The sequence below is a fragment of the Neoarius graeffei genome, chromosome 15, assembly GCF_027579695.1.
Source record: "Neoarius graeffei isolate fNeoGra1 chromosome 15, fNeoGra1.pri, whole genome shotgun sequence".
Taxonomy (NCBI): domain Eukaryota; kingdom Metazoa; phylum Chordata; class Actinopteri; order Siluriformes; family Ariidae; genus Neoarius; species Neoarius graeffei.
The window spans coordinates 45,326,016-45,345,276 of record NC_083583.1 but is presented as its reverse complement, the minus strand read 5'-3'; the positions used below and the strand labels follow the sequence as shown (position 1 = coordinate 45,345,276).

Genomic DNA, 19,261 nt, shown 5'->3' with positions numbered 1-19,261 from the left:
TCTTTTTTTTTTGTAGTGTGTGTGTGTGTGTGTGTGTGTGTGTGTGTGTACAAAGTCCTGGAATAAAATAACATCACACAATAAATAAACAAGGTCTTACCACAGTTACATACATGAGTTGAGACCAGGTAAAAGGCTATAAAATCTTTTATAGCAAACATCGACCCAATATCGAACCATGTCTTTCAAAGATTTAGCAACCCATAGGAGTGTCAGTAGTGACATAATTAACAAATGTACCACAGTAAAATCATGATGATATCATTGTTAAGAGTATAATAATTGTCAGGTTTAAGATAATATAAAGGTGTGTCATTGTCACAATAAATGTACTTACCGGTACCGGAAAACACCATGGTAGTGTAAGATATCATAGTCACCATAAAGGACCTCAATATATTTGAGGTCCTTAGTTCCTATAAAGTGCAATAAAATTATAGTGTGTCATAATAAAGCCTTAGTAAACGACAACACAATTTCATAACAAATGTATATATGACAGGTGATCTAAGCAAAGGGAAAATATACTGCCAGCCTGATCATTACTGTGAAACAGACCCTGAAAGGGTGATGCATTGAATCACACTGAAAGGGCTGTACATTATTCTGCTTATGCATGGACACTTCTGAAAGAAATCAATAATTTGACACAAAATATTGATTTAAAAATGATTTTATTGTTTCCGCTCATGACACGGTCCACGGCAATGGTCTGTTGTACATATTAAATACAGAAATAACAGTGCACACAATGCTGTAATTGACCAATCAGAATAGAGTATTCAAATGAGCCGTAGAATAAACTGTGTTAAAGGTCATGCTATGCTATCAGACCTACTTTAAACAGAAATGGAATATATGACCCTTGAGCTGATCAGGTCAGAACAGGCGTGTGATCACACGGTCAAAAACCAAACCAAAGATCTGAGTCAAAGTTATGGAACCTGCTATTTTAGTAATAACAACAACAACAACAACAACAACAAAAACACCCTAGCATTTTGCTCTTTTCACATATTTAGTACTATTAGGTAATCAGATAATGAATAAACGAAGGAATATAATTTGCTCGAATAATCATTTGCTTATTTGAATTCAGTTATTTTTGGAAATTTGATTTCTGGAAATGTTAGTTGGCATTTCATCATAATGTCTCCAAGACATACACTACTGTTCAAAAGTTTGGGGTCACCCAGACAATTTTGTGTTTTCCATGAAAAGTCACACTTTTATTTACCACCATAAGTTGTAGAATGAATAGAAAATATAGTCAAGACATTTTTCTGGCCATTTTGAGCATTTAATCGACCCCACAAATGTGATGCTCCAGAAACTCAGGTGGGGTTTACATTAGACCGTAGCAGCGGATCATCAGATTAACGTTTTTAAAACGATTAGCGTGCACACAGCAACGCCAATACACGATTCGCGTGCACACAGCAACGCCAATACACGGATACGCTCGGCTCCGCAGGCATCCTGCGCTCCAAATCACTCCGCCCTGAACAGCGAGTGCCCTCTGGAGGGTGCGCACTCCGGCCCTGCGCAGCTCACAGAGCGCGCGAGTGAAGCGCACAAGCAGTGATTTGGGACTGAGCCGCTGTGTGTGTGATCCCAGTGCATGTCGGGCATGCGCGTCACTTACCACTTGCAAGTGGAAGGATGGCAAGCCTAAAGACAATCATAACTACACAATGGGCAGTATTTGCATCAGTATTTGCAGTATTTTCATACTTTTATACTCTTTAATGAAAGGTGATACAAGGCGGAAGTCCGCGCCGTTTTTCAGCAGTCGCGTCACATGACCAACGCCAGCGAATCAGGAAGGTGGATGTCACAGTGACGTTGTCCAATGACGACGCCAGCTAGAGCTCAGCACAGCGTATCCGCGTATTCTCAATGTTTACACAGCACCGGACCAGACACGATCTAGATTGAATACGTGGACCCTGGCGGATTCCCGTTTCCTGGCGTTTCCAGGCGTTTTAATGTAAACGGACAGTGCGTCCGTGAAGAAAACGAGACAGATACGGTCTAATGTAAACTTGGCCTCAATCTGCTCAAAGGAAGGTCAGTTTTATAGCTTCTCTAAAGAGCTAAACTGTTTTCAGCTGTGCTAACATGATTGTACAAGGGTTTTCTAATCCTCCATTAGCCTTCTGAGGCAATGAGCAAACACATTGTACCATTAGAACACTGGAGTGAGAGTTGCTGGAAATGGGCCTCTATACACCTATGGAGATATTGCACCAAAAACCAGACATTTGCAGCTAGAATAGTCATTTACCACATTAGCAATGTATAGAGTGTATTTCTGATTAGTTTAAAGTGATCTTCATTGAAAAGAACAGTGCTTTTCTTTCAAAAATAAGGACATTTCAAAGTGACCCCAAACTTTTGAACGGTAGTGTACGTCACCTAGTCGCAACCAATGGGACGCAGGATGATTCCTGATGATCAGAGTGCAGTGTTGGAATTTAAACTTTGTCCCCACAGTGGGATCAGACAGACAGAGACAAAGGCAGGACTAAAACACCACGGAGTAGCTTACAAATCTGTTTGCTTGTTTATTTTTAAGAACAAAACATTTTCTTACTATTGTAATTAGATTGGTGGCGGTGTCCGTGACAGGCTGCAGTGATGGAATTCTGCACAGAACAGGTGAGTAGCTTTTATTTAGGATTCAGGGACATGTTTTCAGCAGAAACACAGTGTTGTCTTTATCGAGTTAGTCCAGATGTATTACGCACACCGAAGACCAAAGTTCAGAATATACACAAGTGAACTTTACAACAAAGCTGTATGTTTTGTGTCAGACAAAATGATAGAGATATTTTCTTAGTTGTTCTCTTTGCATCAATCTTATTTTGTACCCAGTAAATCAAATTGACAGGAAACAGCATTGAGTTATATAAACATTCATGTTTCACAATACAGGCTTGTGATGGGATAGAGCTGCTGGATCTGCTTTTCGATAAGACCGATGGCATCTTGAGCCACGAGAACATGATAACTCATAATGACCAGCCTTGGCCGATGCAAGACCCTAATGTGAGTGATGCATCTAACAGGCTTCACCACCTTCAGCACATCTCCCTGGACTTTTACTACATTCAGTAGTGTGTATTTTGTCTTTCTTTGGTAGATGATGATGCCAGCTCAGGGTATTGAAGACTACTTCAGCGCCTTGCCGAGTGGGACTGACTCTGCGTCTGGCTCTCCATTATGGCCGCCTTCTCCAAGTGACAGTGGAATAAGTGAGGATCCACACTCTGACCAGAATGACAGCCCTCCACCTCCTGGCAGTCCTCCTCTGGATCCCTTCTATGTGCCTCCACAAACACATTATGCTCCTGCGCCAAACACAGCTATGACCATCAAACCCGGTGAGCTGACTATATACTATGTGTAAAAAAAAATAGCTTCACAGATCAATAGTCATTTCCTTTAGTAGCATTCCGCTCGAAGCATCAAATTGTGGTGTATTGTTGCATCCAAGAGGAATCGAAACATAAATGTTATAGTCCTTTGATACAAGTGATGTGATGTCAAATATAAATTTTTGTTTTACACCCTGAAGACAAGCAGATATCTTTGTGGTAAGCTGCATGCACAGACACACACTCTCACAAAAAGTCAAACAAATCCTATGATCTGTTTCCTCAGATGGCTGGGAGTCTGATATTTTACTGGAAAAGCATGCAGGGATGCACCAAGTCTGCAAAGTACCCCCAGCTCAACAGGCCACCTCTTTCCCTCTCACCATCAAGGATCTGCTGCTCTCTGGTGCTCCAGAGCCTGTGAGTCCCCATAGTGTCAAGCCACATGAAGCACCAGAGAATAAACTGGGTGGAAAGAAAAATCGTATTTAGCATAGAGATTTAGCTCAGGCTTATGGAAGTAGACCCAATTTTTGGACTTATGAAATAAGGAAGAGTTTGGATCAAAATCCCTACAATCCAACCAGTTTTACCCAGAAAGTGTTTTGCCATGAGATGACGGATTATACATACATTTGTGCTTTCTGTTCAGCCTCCACCAGCTTTACAGCAATCTTGCCAGGAGCTGGTTCTCAATGAAGATGAGAAGAAGCTACTCGACAAGGAGGGAGTGACTTTACCAAGTCAACTTCCTCTTACCAAGGTATAACATTCACATTCACCACCACAATGTTCAGCCACTGGATTTCATATATATGATTTCATGCCTGTAATACAGTGCCTGTATTTTTTTCTTTCATGATCAGTTTGAGGAGAGGATTCTGAAGAAAATCCGTCGCAAGATCCGCAACAAGCAGTCAGCCCAGGAGAGCAGGAAGAAAAAGAAAGAATACGTTGATGGATTGGAAAGCAGGTATTGACAGGGCCAGGGATCAAGTTCAGATTATTTCACTTAGCAAATTCGACACAATACTTATTTGGATAATAGTGAGCAAATTATGCCAAATCATATATACACACACACAATAGGGCGGCACAGTAGTGTAGTGGTTAGCACTGTCGCCTCACAGCAAGAAGGTTCTGGGTTCGAGCACAGCAGTCGACGAGGGCCTTTCTGTGTGGAGTTTTCCTGTTCTCCCCGTGTCTGTGTGGGTTTCCTCCAGGTGCTCCGGTTTCCCCCACAGTCCAAAGACATGCAGGTTAGGCTAATTGGTGGCTCTAAATTGACTGTAGGTGTGAATGGGAGTGTGAATGGTTGTTTGTCTCTGTGTGTCAGCCCTGCGATGACCTGGTGACTTGTTCAGGGTGTACCCCGCCTTTCGCCCATAGTCAGTTGGGATAGGCTCCAATTTGCCCGCGACCCTGTACAGGATAAGTAGCTATGGATAATGGATATATATATATATATATATATATATATATATATATATAAAACCACAAATACTAAACAAGTGTTTCAAATTGTAAAACTATCAAATGTTTCAAAGTGTAACTATCAATTATCAGCTGATTTGAAAGAGAAAATTTGAATAAAAACTGTGTGTGTGTGTGTGTAAAATCTCTCATCTCATCTCATTATCTCTAGCCGCTTTATCCTGTCCTACAGGGTTGCAGGCAAGTTGGAGCCTATCCCAGCTGACTACGGGCGAAAGGCGGGGTACACCCTGGACAAGTCGCCAGGTCATCACAGGGCTGACACATAGACACAGACAACCATTCACACTCACATTCACACCTACAGTCAATTTAGAGTCACCAGTTAACCTAACCTGCATGTCTTTGGACTGTGGGGGAAACCGGAGTACCCGGAGGAAACCCACGCGGACACGGGGAGAACATGCAAACTCCACACAGAAAGGCCCTCGCCGGCCACGGGGCTCGAACCCAGGACCTTCTTGCTGTGAGGCGACAGTGCTAACCACTACACCACCGTGCCGCCCGTGTAAAATCTCTCTCACACAAATAGGAAATTCTAGGCCAAATATAGTTGAGCTTATGCACAGACATAGGAATGGCATGCCTGTTGTGTATTTAATGATTTCATAATATTAGGAGTTTGGACCAAAAATGTGGCAAATGCAAACAAACCTATCTAAAAATAATAAATTTGGGGACAAAAATTACCCAACTGTAAGCTCTGTTCCATATTAATCTTGAGATACAGTATAATCAAGCTCAATCAAGGGTTGTGATTTGTGTCATTGGTGCATAGTGTGTGGGCCAGATTAAAGTGATAACCATGGGTTAGCCCTGAACACAGTGGCAGTTCTAGACCAAAATTACTAGGGGGGCCGAGGTGGGGCCAGTGTTTTTTCAGGGGGGCACATATGGACAAAACATGGCAATATTTAAGCATTCAAAATGTTTTGTTTAGTTTATTTAAAACCAAAACAAAATACATTGAGCATAAATACAATGAGATAAACATTCTGTCTCAATAGCCTAAACATAAAATAAATTGTGCTCAATAAATCTTAAAACCATGTTTCTCTTTTTTGTAAAATAAGATTTCTATTTTTGCATACAATGAATCTTTTCTTCAGATGTGGCTGCACTGGAGTGTCGTCCAAGCACTTGCTGATATCTGGAGAAAGATGAATATAGTAAATATGAGAGTGCTACTGAGAACAACATTTATTTATCATTATTCATTTATTAATTTATTATTATATCTATTATTTTTATTTTATATTTATTAATTATTATTCAGACTTCACACTTTCAGGGTAGGCTATGAATTGTAGGCCAACACTGCTCACACACACGCATTTGTTCAACATCACAAACCTGATGGTGCTGTACTTGATATGCATGGTGAATCTGGTTGTCCCAATGACTCGTTGGGTTGTCCCTCATTCTGTCCCTCAATCTGATCCTGAATGTCTTCATCCTCACTCTCAGATTGCCTTTCAGATGCCTCACTTTCCACCTCTCCAACCACCACCTCTGGCTCTCTCTCCACCTCTGGCTCTCTCTCCTCTTTCATAATCTTCATCTTCCTTACTCTCTCTATGTTGCTTTTTGCCAACAGGGGCAAAAAAGGACATAATGTCCTTCTTGCTCCTTTCCATGATGATAGCCTACAGTAGGCCTATACTAAAAAGTAAACGGAGAGGAATGTAGCCTCTACATATCACAAGGACATTCGAGTTTTACAAGAAGGTTAAACACTGTCAGTTATTTTACCCATTTCCCAAAAATATTAAGTTAGGCTACTTATTGCTGTGTAACGCACTTTTAAGAAAGCGCAATAAAACAGATTTATTATTGTAGTGAACAACAACAGTAAAACACGGATATGTGCAAACACTGATGTTACAAAATTGAATAATTTTCCTTACCTTCGCTTCTTTGCAGTAGCCTAGTTCTTGCAGGGCTGCAGCTGTTATCTCTCACGTCCGAAGTTTACAATTTGCGCTGCTGCTGGTCTTTCTGCTGCAGGTAACAGTGTGCGTGTAGCGCTTTAAGGAGTCCGTGTAGAACACTCCGTCATGTCAGTTCCGATCTTCGAGCCAGCGCACGTTGAAATTAATAAAGCTTATTATCTGTTCAGCACAGGGGCCACAACAGGGGCCAGGAGCAATTTTACAGGGGCACTGCCCCCCCCGGCCCCCGTTTAAAACCGCCTATGCCTGAACAATCATTTATTTTCTATTCAGATGCCACAGTGTCAGATTTTGCAACAGGGTTCGCATTTTCATGACCATCCACAACACCAAGATAATGCACAGGATGGTTCCTTTAACACAACAAACATCAGCGTCTACTCCATGTATCCTGTGACACAGCAAAGTAATATGCACATCGCTGTGTTTAACCCTATATTTGTGATTCGGAATGGATCATATCTGGGTTTAAGAACCTGCCTGTATCCTTCAACTGTGTAAGCCGAGCTCATCTGGGAACTCTGCTTTGATAGGATGGCAGCTTGCAGTGTGGAGAACCAGGAGCTACAGAGAAAGGTCTTCCAGCTGGAGAAGTGTAACATGTAAGAGAACACATTTTCAGGCAATCTTCAGAGTTCCAGTTCACTGCTCTTTCATGCTGAGCATGATAATTAAACCACCATTTTCAATATTTCCCCCTGCCACAGGTCTCTGATGGAGCAACTGCGTCGGCTGCAGGCTATGGTCATGAATGGAACTAACAAACCGGCTCAGACCAGGACCTGTGTGCTGGTGAGTAGTGTAACACAACATACACTCTAAACATCTTCAATCTAACTGTACATATATACATGTACCTACAAAAACGTTCCATCAAACATCACAGATCTTTCAGTTTTTTCCTTTTGGAGGACATTCCAACAGAATGTCTCCTTTCAGAAAGAGTTCTAATTACAATCCCTTCAGAAACATTTACAGTTGTGGTCAGAAGTTTACAGACAGTGACATGAATGTCATCTTGGATATGAATGTCATGGCAATATTTGGGCTTTCAGTAATTTCTTTGAACTTTTTTTTCTGTGGCAGAATGTACAGCATACATCTTTAATTAAAAAAACCCACTAGAATTTGGTGCACAAGTTTTAATTTTCTTTGGATTTTATGAAATCAACACAGGGTCAAAATTATACATACAGGGTCAAAAATATACATACAGCACACCTAATATTTGGGTAAAATGTCTCTTGGCAAGATTCACCTTGACCAAACATTTTTCTGGTTTTCAACAGAATTCTGGTTGGAGATTTCACGACTCTTCATGGTAGAATTGGTAGAGTTCAATTAAATTTGTTTTTTTTTCTTGGCATGGACTCGACTTATAAGCACGGTCCATATATTTTCAATAGGGTTGACGTCAGGACTTGTTTTAAGCTTAATTTTAGCCTGCTTTATCCTCTACAACCAGCTCTGATGTGTGTTTGGGTTCATTGTCCTGTTGTAACTCCCAAGTTCAAGTTTTTGATGGTTTATGCTGAAGAATTCTGAGGTAGTCCTCCTTCATTATTCCATCCACTTTGTGCAATGAACCAGTTCCACTGGCAGCAAAACAGCCCCAGATCATGATGATCCTACCACCACCACCACCAGCTGGTACAGTGTCCCTCTGTACATGGTGGTCATTGTGGCCAAACAACTCAATCTTTGTCTCATCTGACCATACAGCTTTCCTCCAGAGGGCTTTTTCTTTGTCTGTGTGGTCAGCTTCAAACTTTAGTTAAGCTTGAAGGTGTCAATTTTGGAGCAGGAGGTTATTTATTGGATAGCAGCCTCTTAGTCCATGGTGATCTGAATTGTAGACAGTGATCCATCAGCTTCCAGTTCATGGCAGGGTTGTGCCATGGTGGTTCCCAGGTTGTTCCTGACCATCCAAACCAATTTCCTTTCATCTGAGGGTGACAGTTTGGGTTTTCTTGAAGCAAAGTAGCTTGGCAAAGTGACTACACCTCACAAGAACTTGGATACAATTGTTTGAACTGATATTAGAATTTGCAGGTGTTTAGAAATGGCTCCAAGAGACATTCCAGAGTTGTGTATATCTGCGATCCTCTTTCTCAGATCTGCACTGAGCTCCTTGGACTTTCCCATTTTACTGTATGTTGGTCAATGAGTGCTGTAAACAAACCTTTTTTATAAAGGCACAGAGAAGCTACCAGCTGTAGTCAATTATGATCACTAACAGGAAGTTAAGAGACCTCGGCCTTAGCAGGATAAGAGACGTTTTAGAAGTTTCAGCACCTCTGAATTAATCAATACTCTGTTCTAAGTGAGTGTATGTACATTTTTGACCCTGCATATATAATTTTGACCCTGTGTTGATTTCAGAAAACCCAAAGAAAATTAAAACTTGTGCACCAAATTCTAGTGTTTTTTTAGTTAAAGATGTATGCTGTACAATCATTCTGCCACAGAAAAAGAACAGTTCAAAGAAATTACTGAAAGCCCAAATATTGCCATGACATTCATATCCAAGATGACATTCATGTCACTGTATGTAAACTTCTGACCACAACTGTATATAAAAGTTCAAATCCGGGGAGAAAACAAAACAAAGCAAGAAAATCTGAGTTACCCGGTTAATCGATGTGTCAGCAAACAAGCAGACAGAAGTAATTCCAGAGGAAAGAGCTGCAGCTGCAAGCCTTTTTCTAACCTCCAAGTTTTTCAACAGTGGTATAAGTCCAGTGATTTGACATTTTTACACAAGTTGCTCATCTATTGGTGTCCCACAGGTACTGCTGCTGTCATTCACTCTGATTCTCCTGCCCAGCCTGAAGCCATTCACCGACACCAAGGTCAGTCAGCCTGGAGACTTCGGCCCACTTAGAGGTGAGTCCATCAATCACTAAACACCCTCGGCTCAGAGCCTCTAGGGAAAGATGACTGTGGCCTACATGTCTGTAGTGCAAACTGCATTTAAAGCAAAGACTGCAATATGCTATTACCATCAACAAGCCATTAGAGCCAGACCGGACAGCTACTGAAAGGTGTCAAAGAGCTGATGGTGGCTATGGCGCAGTGCAAAATAGCTCCATAATTTTCTCCACATGTGGAATCAACGGTGTGGATGTAAACTGTAATTTCTCCTCATGAGGCAGCTGTCTTGGGCATTGCACAGGATCAATTTTTGTTGCCTCTGTGGCAGGATAATAGGCAGTCATTGTGGAAAGTTTGGTTCTTTTTTTTTGTTTATTTTTCATTTTGACATAGACTAAAGCTTTTGGTGTGATCTCAAATGATAGGGTGAGTGAGGATGAGTGCATTTGCGCTCACTTAAACATCATCAACATTAATAGCATGTTGTCCATAAGCTTACCAAATACATTAATTACATTGATATTGGGCAATTTACTTCAAGTTTACTTAAGATAATACAACATACAATCACAGAACGTCACCTTTGATCACTGGGGACATGTGGGAATATAACACTTTTTGTTAGTCATTAAGCAGGGATATCAGACTTCACCAAATGAAGTGCATTTGAAAGAGTTGAGCTGAAAGAGTTGCTTTCAGTTCAGTGGTTTGATGATTAATAAGCCACTGACTAACTTTAACGACTCATGATACTTTTTTTTTTTTTTGCAGACTTCTAAGGCCACTAATTGTACGGTTTTTACCTTCACCTTAGAGGAATGATTGTGACACCTATGGCTAGTCATGGCACAATTCTAGACTAATTTGGACTACCAAATTAAAAATTCCTACCAGATTTACAAAGTTTTCTTTATAGACTTTACAGAGTCTCTTGATAAATATCAATTGGCTGATTTACATTTAGGCGGCACAGTGGTATAGTGGTTAGCACTGTCACCTCACAGCAAGAAGGTTCTGGGTTCAAGCCCAGTGGCCGACTGGGGCCTTTCTGTGTGGAGTTTGCATGTTCTCCCCATGTCTGCATGGGTTTCCTCCAGGTGCTCCAGTTTCCCCCACAGTCCAAAGACATGCTGGTTAGGTTAATTGGTGGCTCTAAATTGACTGTAAGTGTGAGTGTGAATGGTTGTTTGTCTCTATGTGTCAGCCCTGCGATGATCTGGTGACTTGTCCAGGTTGTACCCCGCCTCTCGTCCATAGTCAGCTGGGATAGGCTCCAGCTTGCCCGTGACCCTGCGCAGGATAAGTGGTTACGGATAATGGATGGATGATTTACATTTAGTAACTCCATAAAAAGCAAATCTAACAGAGATGAAAATAGCAGAAGATCTTCCAGTAATGCAGCTCAGCCATTGCAGCACATCAGGCTACCATAGACATACTTCTTCCACCTTTTATATGCCATTATTTCTTTTGTCCTAATTAAATAGCTACTCTTATTTGTCTTAATTTATGGATTTGTTTTGAATTTCTTTATTTCAAAGCATTCATATAAAATGACTGATTTTCAAATTTTCATTAAATTCACATAAATGAGATAAGTGATTTAAACTTGGAAGCATAATTTGTCAAGAAAATTGCAATACCACATGACATTTATACATTTTGAAGCTGATTAAGAAGAACACCCCTTGTCTTCTGTAAAAGCTCCTTTAAATGATTCACAAATCCATTTGTTCACATACAGCTTGATAAATGAGGCAAACTGCATGCTTTATTTATTTATTTACCTCACATTTTGTCATATTTACCTTGTTGGGGTTTATCATATTCATGCCAGTCTATAAAATGTGTCTATTCTCCTGCTGTAAGCCACTGTTTCTTATAAAGCCGCTTGTAATGAAGCAGTTAAAATGATCTAAATCCTTTTGCAAACAGTACAGTGTTCCTCAGGGGCATCAGAAGCATTTTTAATGGGGGGGGGGACCACACACACTGATGGGGGGGGGGGGGGGGGGGGGGTCTGGGGGTCCTCCCCCCAGAAAATTTTTAATTAATTAGATGCAATTTCCAGCATTCTGGTGTATTTTTAACAGGTTGTTAAACACCTAATTTTATCTACAAAAGTCACTGAATTCAATGACTATTTTAGAGACTCAATAAGTCCTCATTCAACTAGTCCATATATTCATCAGCCTGTTTTTAAACCCACTGCTCTGCCTAAGATAATGAGATGAATGTGGCACAATTCATCACCAGCAATGACTTTATGGGTGCATTTTATTTTTTATTTTGTGTTTCCTTTTTTATTTAGTTTTAGATGTAACACAACATGCCACTGTGCCAAGCAATAGTGACACTCAACTGTATGTTTAAAAATAAGAATATTCATAATTTCACACAAGGAACAGGCATGACACGGCATCATGTAAACTTCATAACACAAAATCACACTGCGTCAAGCAACGGTGACACATAAAAAACAACTTCACACAATGAACAGGTGCAATTTTGTTCACCACCAACAGTGACTAGTGGGTGGATTTTACTTTTTTCCGATTTAGCGATGCTCATAACAAAAATGACACAGCATCATGCAGTCTTCATAACACAAAATTACACTGTGTCCAGCAATGACACATAAAAGAGAACTTTACACAACGAACAAGTGCAGTTTTGTCAACCTACATGCAATGGTGGTACGACAGTAACATTTACAGATTAGCATAACAAATAGATTTATAGATATAACTCCTTCTGACATTGGTGCCACAATTTCTACTACTTCATAACTTTTATCCCCCTTTCCTTCACAATCCACCTGGAATAACATCCATCTCTCCATTGCTTTCCTTTCTACTCTTCCTTCCCCATACACTGATTTCCCATGTTACTTTCCAGAAAACTGGCAAAGACCAGACAAAACAAGTTCTTCAGATCACAACAGGGAATCAGTAAATATCATCAGAGCAGACTTGACCTCATTCTCGGCATTACAGTAAGGCAGGCCTACTGGGTTTGAGTTAAATGATAGCTAACATTAAGCTAGCTCAGGGGTTCTCAACCTTTTGCAACCTGGGCCCCACCAAAGCTGGTTCATTGCAGTTGGGGGCCCCTCTTCTCGCCCCCCCCCATCCCCCCCCCCCAAACACACTCACCCGCAGTGACGCCACCCGACCTACAGCACCTTATATCGACCGATAGATAGATAGATAGATAGATAGATAGATAGATAGATAGATAGATAGATAGATAGCTAGCTAGCTAGCTAGCTAGCCCTGGGCTAGATTATTATTATTATTATTAGTAGTAGTAGTAGTAGCAGTAGCAGCAGTAGTAGCATTATCCATTCCATAGAAATACATAGGCCTATTATCATTATTAGGCTATTGTTATAATTGGCAGTAGCACCACATTTCTAATCTGCTTTCGGGCATTATTATAATTATTATTATTATTATTATTATTATTATGGCCTATTATCATTACTAAGCTGTTGGCGGTAGTACAAGACTTATGTTCTTTTCAGGCATTATTATTATTATTATTATTAGGCCTATTATTATTATTATTATTATTGCTGTTGTTGGTTGTTGATATTATTATTATTATTATTATTATTATTATTATTATGCTATTATTAATAGGCATCATTATTATTATTATTATTATTATTATTATTAGTGTTTTTATTAGGTATTTTATTAGGCTTATCATTAGCTGGCTATTGATATCATTGGGAATTGGGACCAGGCGTGAATTTAGGTTTTACTTTTTACTGTGCCTTTGTGATCTGCATTTGCGTTAATGCGAGACCTGAGCCTGCTTTGCCTTACAAAGATCCTCGATTCTTGGCGAAATGTTTGACAAGCACAGTCTCAAGTCATCCTCAATTTGCGCACGATTGCGATATTTCGTTTTGAGCGCAGTCATTTTTGAAAATCCTGCCTCACACAAGTAGGTCGATGCGAATGGGATGAGCAGTTTCAAGGCTACGTCACACAGTTGCAGGTACTCCTGCATCAATGCTGCCCAGAATGTCGAAAGAGGGCATGAGGTGAAGACTGCCTTAAGTCTACTGTCACTCTTCAGCTCAATAAGCTGTTCCTGCATGTCAACTGGAAGTTCGTCAGCAGTACACACAAATGGATCTCGAACCCACGCAAAAGAGCGATAATCCTCTGTGAAGTATGCCGCAAACTGTTTTCTCATTACCGACAGGTGCTCTGACGCTGCTTGAAAGACAGATGAGAAATCGTGGGAAGTGCCTGCATTACTGATAAAGTCTGCAAGGCTTGGGAACATATCACAGTTCCCCCGACTGATGCGGCCACACACACAAGATTTTATGATAGATTGATGATAGATTTTATAATAGTATTGATTTGTATGTAATAGTCCAATGTCCTGCATTTTGACATGGGTAAATATGTTGCATCTGCTTAGCTACTATAGCCTGTTAGCCCCAGATTTTTTTTTCCTCCATACATGAAGCCTACTCGCGACCCCCCTGGAGTACCTCCGCGCCCCACCAGGGGGGCGCGCCCCCCCGGTTGAGAACCACTGAGCTAGCTGATACATCTCCTAACATTGACTAGCCAGCTAACTGCACTAACATTTCCATTGGGACAAAAACCCCTGTCCTGTGGGGAAATTCTGACTGACTTTCCGCTTCTTTGTAAAGAATTTCCTGATGTCCATTGTGTCTGGGGAGGGAGCAAATACTGCAAACAATTCATCATCAACCAAGAATACCCCATTAGGCTAAGCTTATTTCATTGTTTAGTTGAACATTAGTTTAACGTGGCCTAGGGTTAATTTTGAGGGCATATAACAAAAGAATAAGGTTTTAGCAAAAGCTAGACATTGTGAGGTGGCAATGGGGCTGACGTCACCTCCTCCACTTTCGAGCAGCTGCACCAAAATGTCTGCTCGCGCTGAGAGTCACGCCCGGAAAACCCAGAGTGGATTTTCAGTGGTCTGTGTATTCTCTTATTGTTCAAGTGGAATGGATTCTTTCACAAAGCAATAGAAACGGTGCTGGGTGAACTAATATTTTATATTAAATGTGGGAGGGGTCCAAACGAAGAATTATGAAATATGAAGGAGTTCACATTCAGTGGTGGCGACGCCCATGGTGTTCCTGCATCATGAAAGCCTGTTTTGTCACTGTGGTAATTTCGCAACATTTAATCTCAGCTCTGTTGCCCGAACAACTGCCTTCTTGCTGATTGTTCAACACATTTCCATCCTCATTTTATAAACCATCAATTTTTGGGGATATGACTCTTATTTAAATTATTTAGTAAAAGACCGTGTATAGTAAAACAAACAAACAAACAAACAAACAAACAAACAAACAAACCCCCACAAAACCTCCAGTAAGCACTGGATTTTTAAAAAACTTAAAAAACAAACAAACAAACAAAAAAACCTTATTCTGCTCTTTGGCAAGCTTGCATGTCTGGGTTATTTAAAATACATACAACTAAGTATGCCCTGTGATGACCTGGCGACTTGTCCAGGGTGTACCCTGCCTTTCGCCCGTAGTCAGCTGGGATAGGCTCTAGCTTGCCTGCGACCCTGTAGAAGGATAAAGTGGCTAGAGATAATGAGATGAGATGAGACAACTAAGTATGCCCTGTGATGACCTGGCGACTTGTCCAGGGTGTACCCCGCCTTTCGCCTGTAGTCAGCTGGGATAGGCTCCAGCTTGCCTGCGACCCTGTAGAACAGGATAAAGCGGCTAGAGATAATGAGATGAGATGAGACAACTAAATATGCCCTGTGATGACCTGGCGACTTGTCCAGGGTGTACCCTGCCTTTCGCCCGTAGTCACCTGGGATAGGCTCCAGCTTGCCTGCGACCCTGTAGAACAAAGCAGCTACAGATAATGGATGGATGGATTCAGTAACTGCAATAAAACTAATAGCAAAAGGCATGTAGATACAAGAGTGAGAAATGTAACTCTATGTTCACACTTACAAGTGACAAAGCAACAGACGCCATTCATTTTCAATTTCTCTGCATTAAACAGAGCCATGATTTCAGCAACTGCAGCAAGCAACAAGTAACATTTAAACAGAGATTTTCACAGTTCTTTGCGAATTATCTATGAGCAACATGTTGCTTGCTAGTGTGATTCTAAGGTGAGTCTGTATCCTGGTGGAATCTGTTAATCTGTTTATGAAGATGAATAGTCTTGCTAAATGGCTACAATTTATTTTGTCTAAATTTGACCTCATGTATAGCCTTCATACTAAAGTTGTCAGTGTGGGGAACATTTAAGGAAACAGCAGTTGAATGATTATATCTCGTCAGTAACACATTGTTCTGATAGACTGAATCCTACAGCAGTACCCATAAGTCTGTACCAGTCTATCTTGTCCTGTGGCAATTTTAAACTGTGTTTCTGGCTAATCACCAGGCAGATGGCCATGTGGGTGCATCATAGCTGCAAGCAAAAGACAATCTGTGTGTTCTTTCTGGACTTTCAAGATTTCACAGAATTGCTAAGACAAACAGCACACTCTGAAAGTCAATAAAAGATTTCATGTGATGAAATTGCACCTTTTTCTCTTCACATCTTTTCCAGTCCAGTCACGGTCATTGCACAGTCTGCATTCCTCTCGGGTGATGCATGCTCTTGAGCACCCTTACTCAGTGGCAGAGGAATCCAAATCTGTTCCTGGGTTTCCTGATGATGAAGGCATGGAGGAGGTAACATCTCTAATGGAGAAACTTCATCAGCTGCCAGGATTGGCTGATTACAACCTGGGACCTGAGAACACTAGCCTAGACCAGCATGACGATCATTACCATGGTGACCCCATTACTGGGCATATAGCGACAGTCACTTTGAGCTCACGGCATGGCACAAGGCTCCAACCACATGCAGATGACATGTGAAGGGCAGGGAGGAACGTCTCTAACCTCCTTCCACACTGGTTTTAAAGAGAGTTTGCTGCCAGCAAAGAAATGTAGCCTTTTGTCCTTTACCTCCAAAACTAATAAGTGGCAGATAAAACATTATAACACTAAGATTTAGCATGATGTGTAAACTTGCTGAGACTGTAGACCAACTTAAACCCTGGACTCCATCCACACAGGGATTAGACGAAAAGGGCAGATATAGATTTGCAGCAGGATTTCTCCAAACTCCTGGATATGACAAAACCTACAATCAGCCAAATTTGCCCTTTACCTTTAATAGCGCTATGATGTTGGTGAAACCAAAAATCAACATATATGTGAGTGTATATAGGTTGTTGATACTATGAAAGAATGGATTATGCACAGGAAATAATCCATTTCCAGTGATTAGCTTTTGTTAACTAATGATTTGTCAAAAAGCATTTTGCTTCTACTTGGAACAGAAGCTATAATATATACCTTTGGCCATGTGATGAACAAATAACTCCATGTCATAATATAGATGTTTGCTTGTGTGTGTGTGTGTGTGTAAAATATATTATATACACACATACATACAAGTACCAGTCAAAAGTTTGGACACATTCAGAGGTATTTCTGTAATTCCCCCCCCCCTTTTTTTTTTTTACATTGTAGAACAATACTGAAAAAATCAAAATGATAAAATAACACATGAAATATGTATGGAATTATGTGGTAAACAAAAATGTTAAAAAGTGTTTTGTACTTTAGATTCTTCAAAATATCCACTGTTTACCCTGATGACACTTTGCACACTACTGGCATCAGGGCCGTTGACAGCTTTGGCTGGGCCCGGGACAAAATAATCTGAGTGGGGCCCCCCCCAAATAATCTGAGTGCCCCCCCCCCCCCAACACACACACACACATATACGCGCGCACGCACATCGCCATACAGCAACCACCCACACCCAACCCCTCTTTTCACAGTCTCCATTCACTCCAACCCTTAAATAACAGGTATTCCAAGCCCATTATAACAGTCAACCATTTTATTTCAACATTTCAACATATTTACAGTTTGAACATTTCCTTAGTCTGCAACTATTCAGGTGCGAAATGCAATGCGCCGGACTTTTGCTGTGGCAAAGTCGTCAATAAGGTCATTGAAGTCCAGCTTCTTTGCAAGTTCGCGCTCTATAGAGAGCATAGCCAGCCCATTGAGCCTCTCCTGTGACATGTTTGAGCACAGGTAGTTGATAAACCAAAATGATTGTGTACGGGATGGAACTGGGCCTCAGTGAGAACAGAGTTATGGCTTTCCCAAAATCTGAACATAGAAGCATCACCACTAGTGATGTGTACAGTGAGTTTTTCAGTGTATTTTTTTGTCTTGTTTTTCATAAACGTCCTTTCCGTACTCGATTTAGAATGTTACAAAAAAAATTGACACCCTCCCAACCACGTAACATTAGCCTATCTGACCTGGGGGCTGACACGTTTATTATGGATAAACCAAAAGGATTACAACATTTCCTGGATATAGAACTGGACCAAGAAGATTTCAAAATCTTAACGTGTAAGCAACAACAATAAAACAGAGGTTGTTTTATTCATTTAGGGCTTATTAGGCTACTTTCATTAATTGCGCTTTTCATACAGGCCTATCATTTTTCACTTGAGCAAGGGAATTGTTTGAAGAGTATCCAGTCTAAGCGAAAGTTTAATGTTTTGCAACAGACTAACCTCAAAACACCCCATTTATAGCCCATTCATTACATTAAACTCTATCTAGCTGGCAATTTCACATGCCGTTGTATCTACACGGGATGATTTCCAACAAAATAAGGTTTAATTAACAAGAGGCAGCGTTCCACGGGCTTTCAGCTAACCGGAGTCCAGCTCAGCGCAGCTCAGCAAGCGTGCCTAAAACATTTGGATATGATTGCCACATACATATACACATACAAACAGCCACTCAAATCTCCACTGCCAAGCCTCTACCTCTCCAACGCCAGATCCATGTAAACAACACGGACGATTTGGAATTACCTTATTCTATTCTATAATCAGCTGGTCAGTGCTATACTCAATACTTAAGTGACTTACCCATCCAGTGAGGATTATTTTGTTTACAAGATGACACATCTGAGTCGCTGACAAATCCTGAATTTCTGTAAAGATAACTGTGCAGAGGTTTATAAGCACGCAGTGCTTCACCACTGAACAGCGAGGGAAAGTTAATGAGGTAATTATACACGTCCGGGTATTCCGCTGGCAGTTCAAAATCCGGTCGTGAAAACTCCGCCCGGAAAGCCATAAGGGTCACAAATCTGTAGATCGTTTATTTTAGACTAATATCTAGTTATCTGTTCATTAGAAAAATGAGCCGTGTAGTCCGTCGGTTGAAATTGATCCATTCTGTACACGAGTGCAGCAGTATTCAGCGGTGTTTTTGACCGACAAGATGGCGGTTGTGTACTTTCCGGTCACGTGACTGCAAGATCTCTATAGTGCCCTGTTATTTGGCGCCTTAATCAAAGACCAAACCATTTCTGCATTAGGGGTGGTACGTGGGTTCTTGAATCTATTTTCGAAGACAATAAAGGCAAAAGAACCAGAAATCATTCATTGAATGCAAATATAGCACATTTTCCTCCCCCAAATCAA

At 40.8% G+C, this 19,261-nt stretch overlaps 1 protein-coding gene across 1 annotated transcript; it reads left to right on the top strand.

Annotated features, from left to right (window-relative positions):
- Nucleotides 1-2,640: 2,640 nt before the first annotated feature.
- Nucleotides 2,641-16,607, top strand: creb3l3a (cAMP responsive element binding protein 3-like 3a). Its single transcript, XM_060940549.1, has 10 exons — nucleotides 2,641-2,661; nucleotides 2,938-3,051; nucleotides 3,146-3,386; nucleotides 3,667-3,800; nucleotides 4,033-4,143; nucleotides 4,247-4,353; nucleotides 7,360-7,428; nucleotides 7,534-7,618; nucleotides 9,616-9,712; nucleotides 16,294-16,607. The coding sequence occupies exons 1-10, from the start codon at nucleotides 2,641-2,643 to the stop codon at nucleotides 16,605-16,607; spliced, it is 1,293 nt and encodes a 430-aa protein (XP_060796532.1).
- Nucleotides 16,608-19,261: the final 2,654 nt, after the last annotated feature.

Coding starts and splice junctions, on each gene's coding strand:
- creb3l3a (XM_060940549.1), top strand. CDS start 2,641: ATGGAATTCTGCACAGAACAG. Junction 3,052..3,145: donor GGCCGATGCAAGACCCTAAT/GTGAGTGATGCA, acceptor TTTCTTTGGTAG/ATGATGATGCCAGCTCAGGG. Junction 7,619..9,615: donor AGACCAGGACCTGTGTGCTG/GTGAGTAGTGTA, acceptor GGTGTCCCACAG/GTACTGCTGCTGTCATTCAC.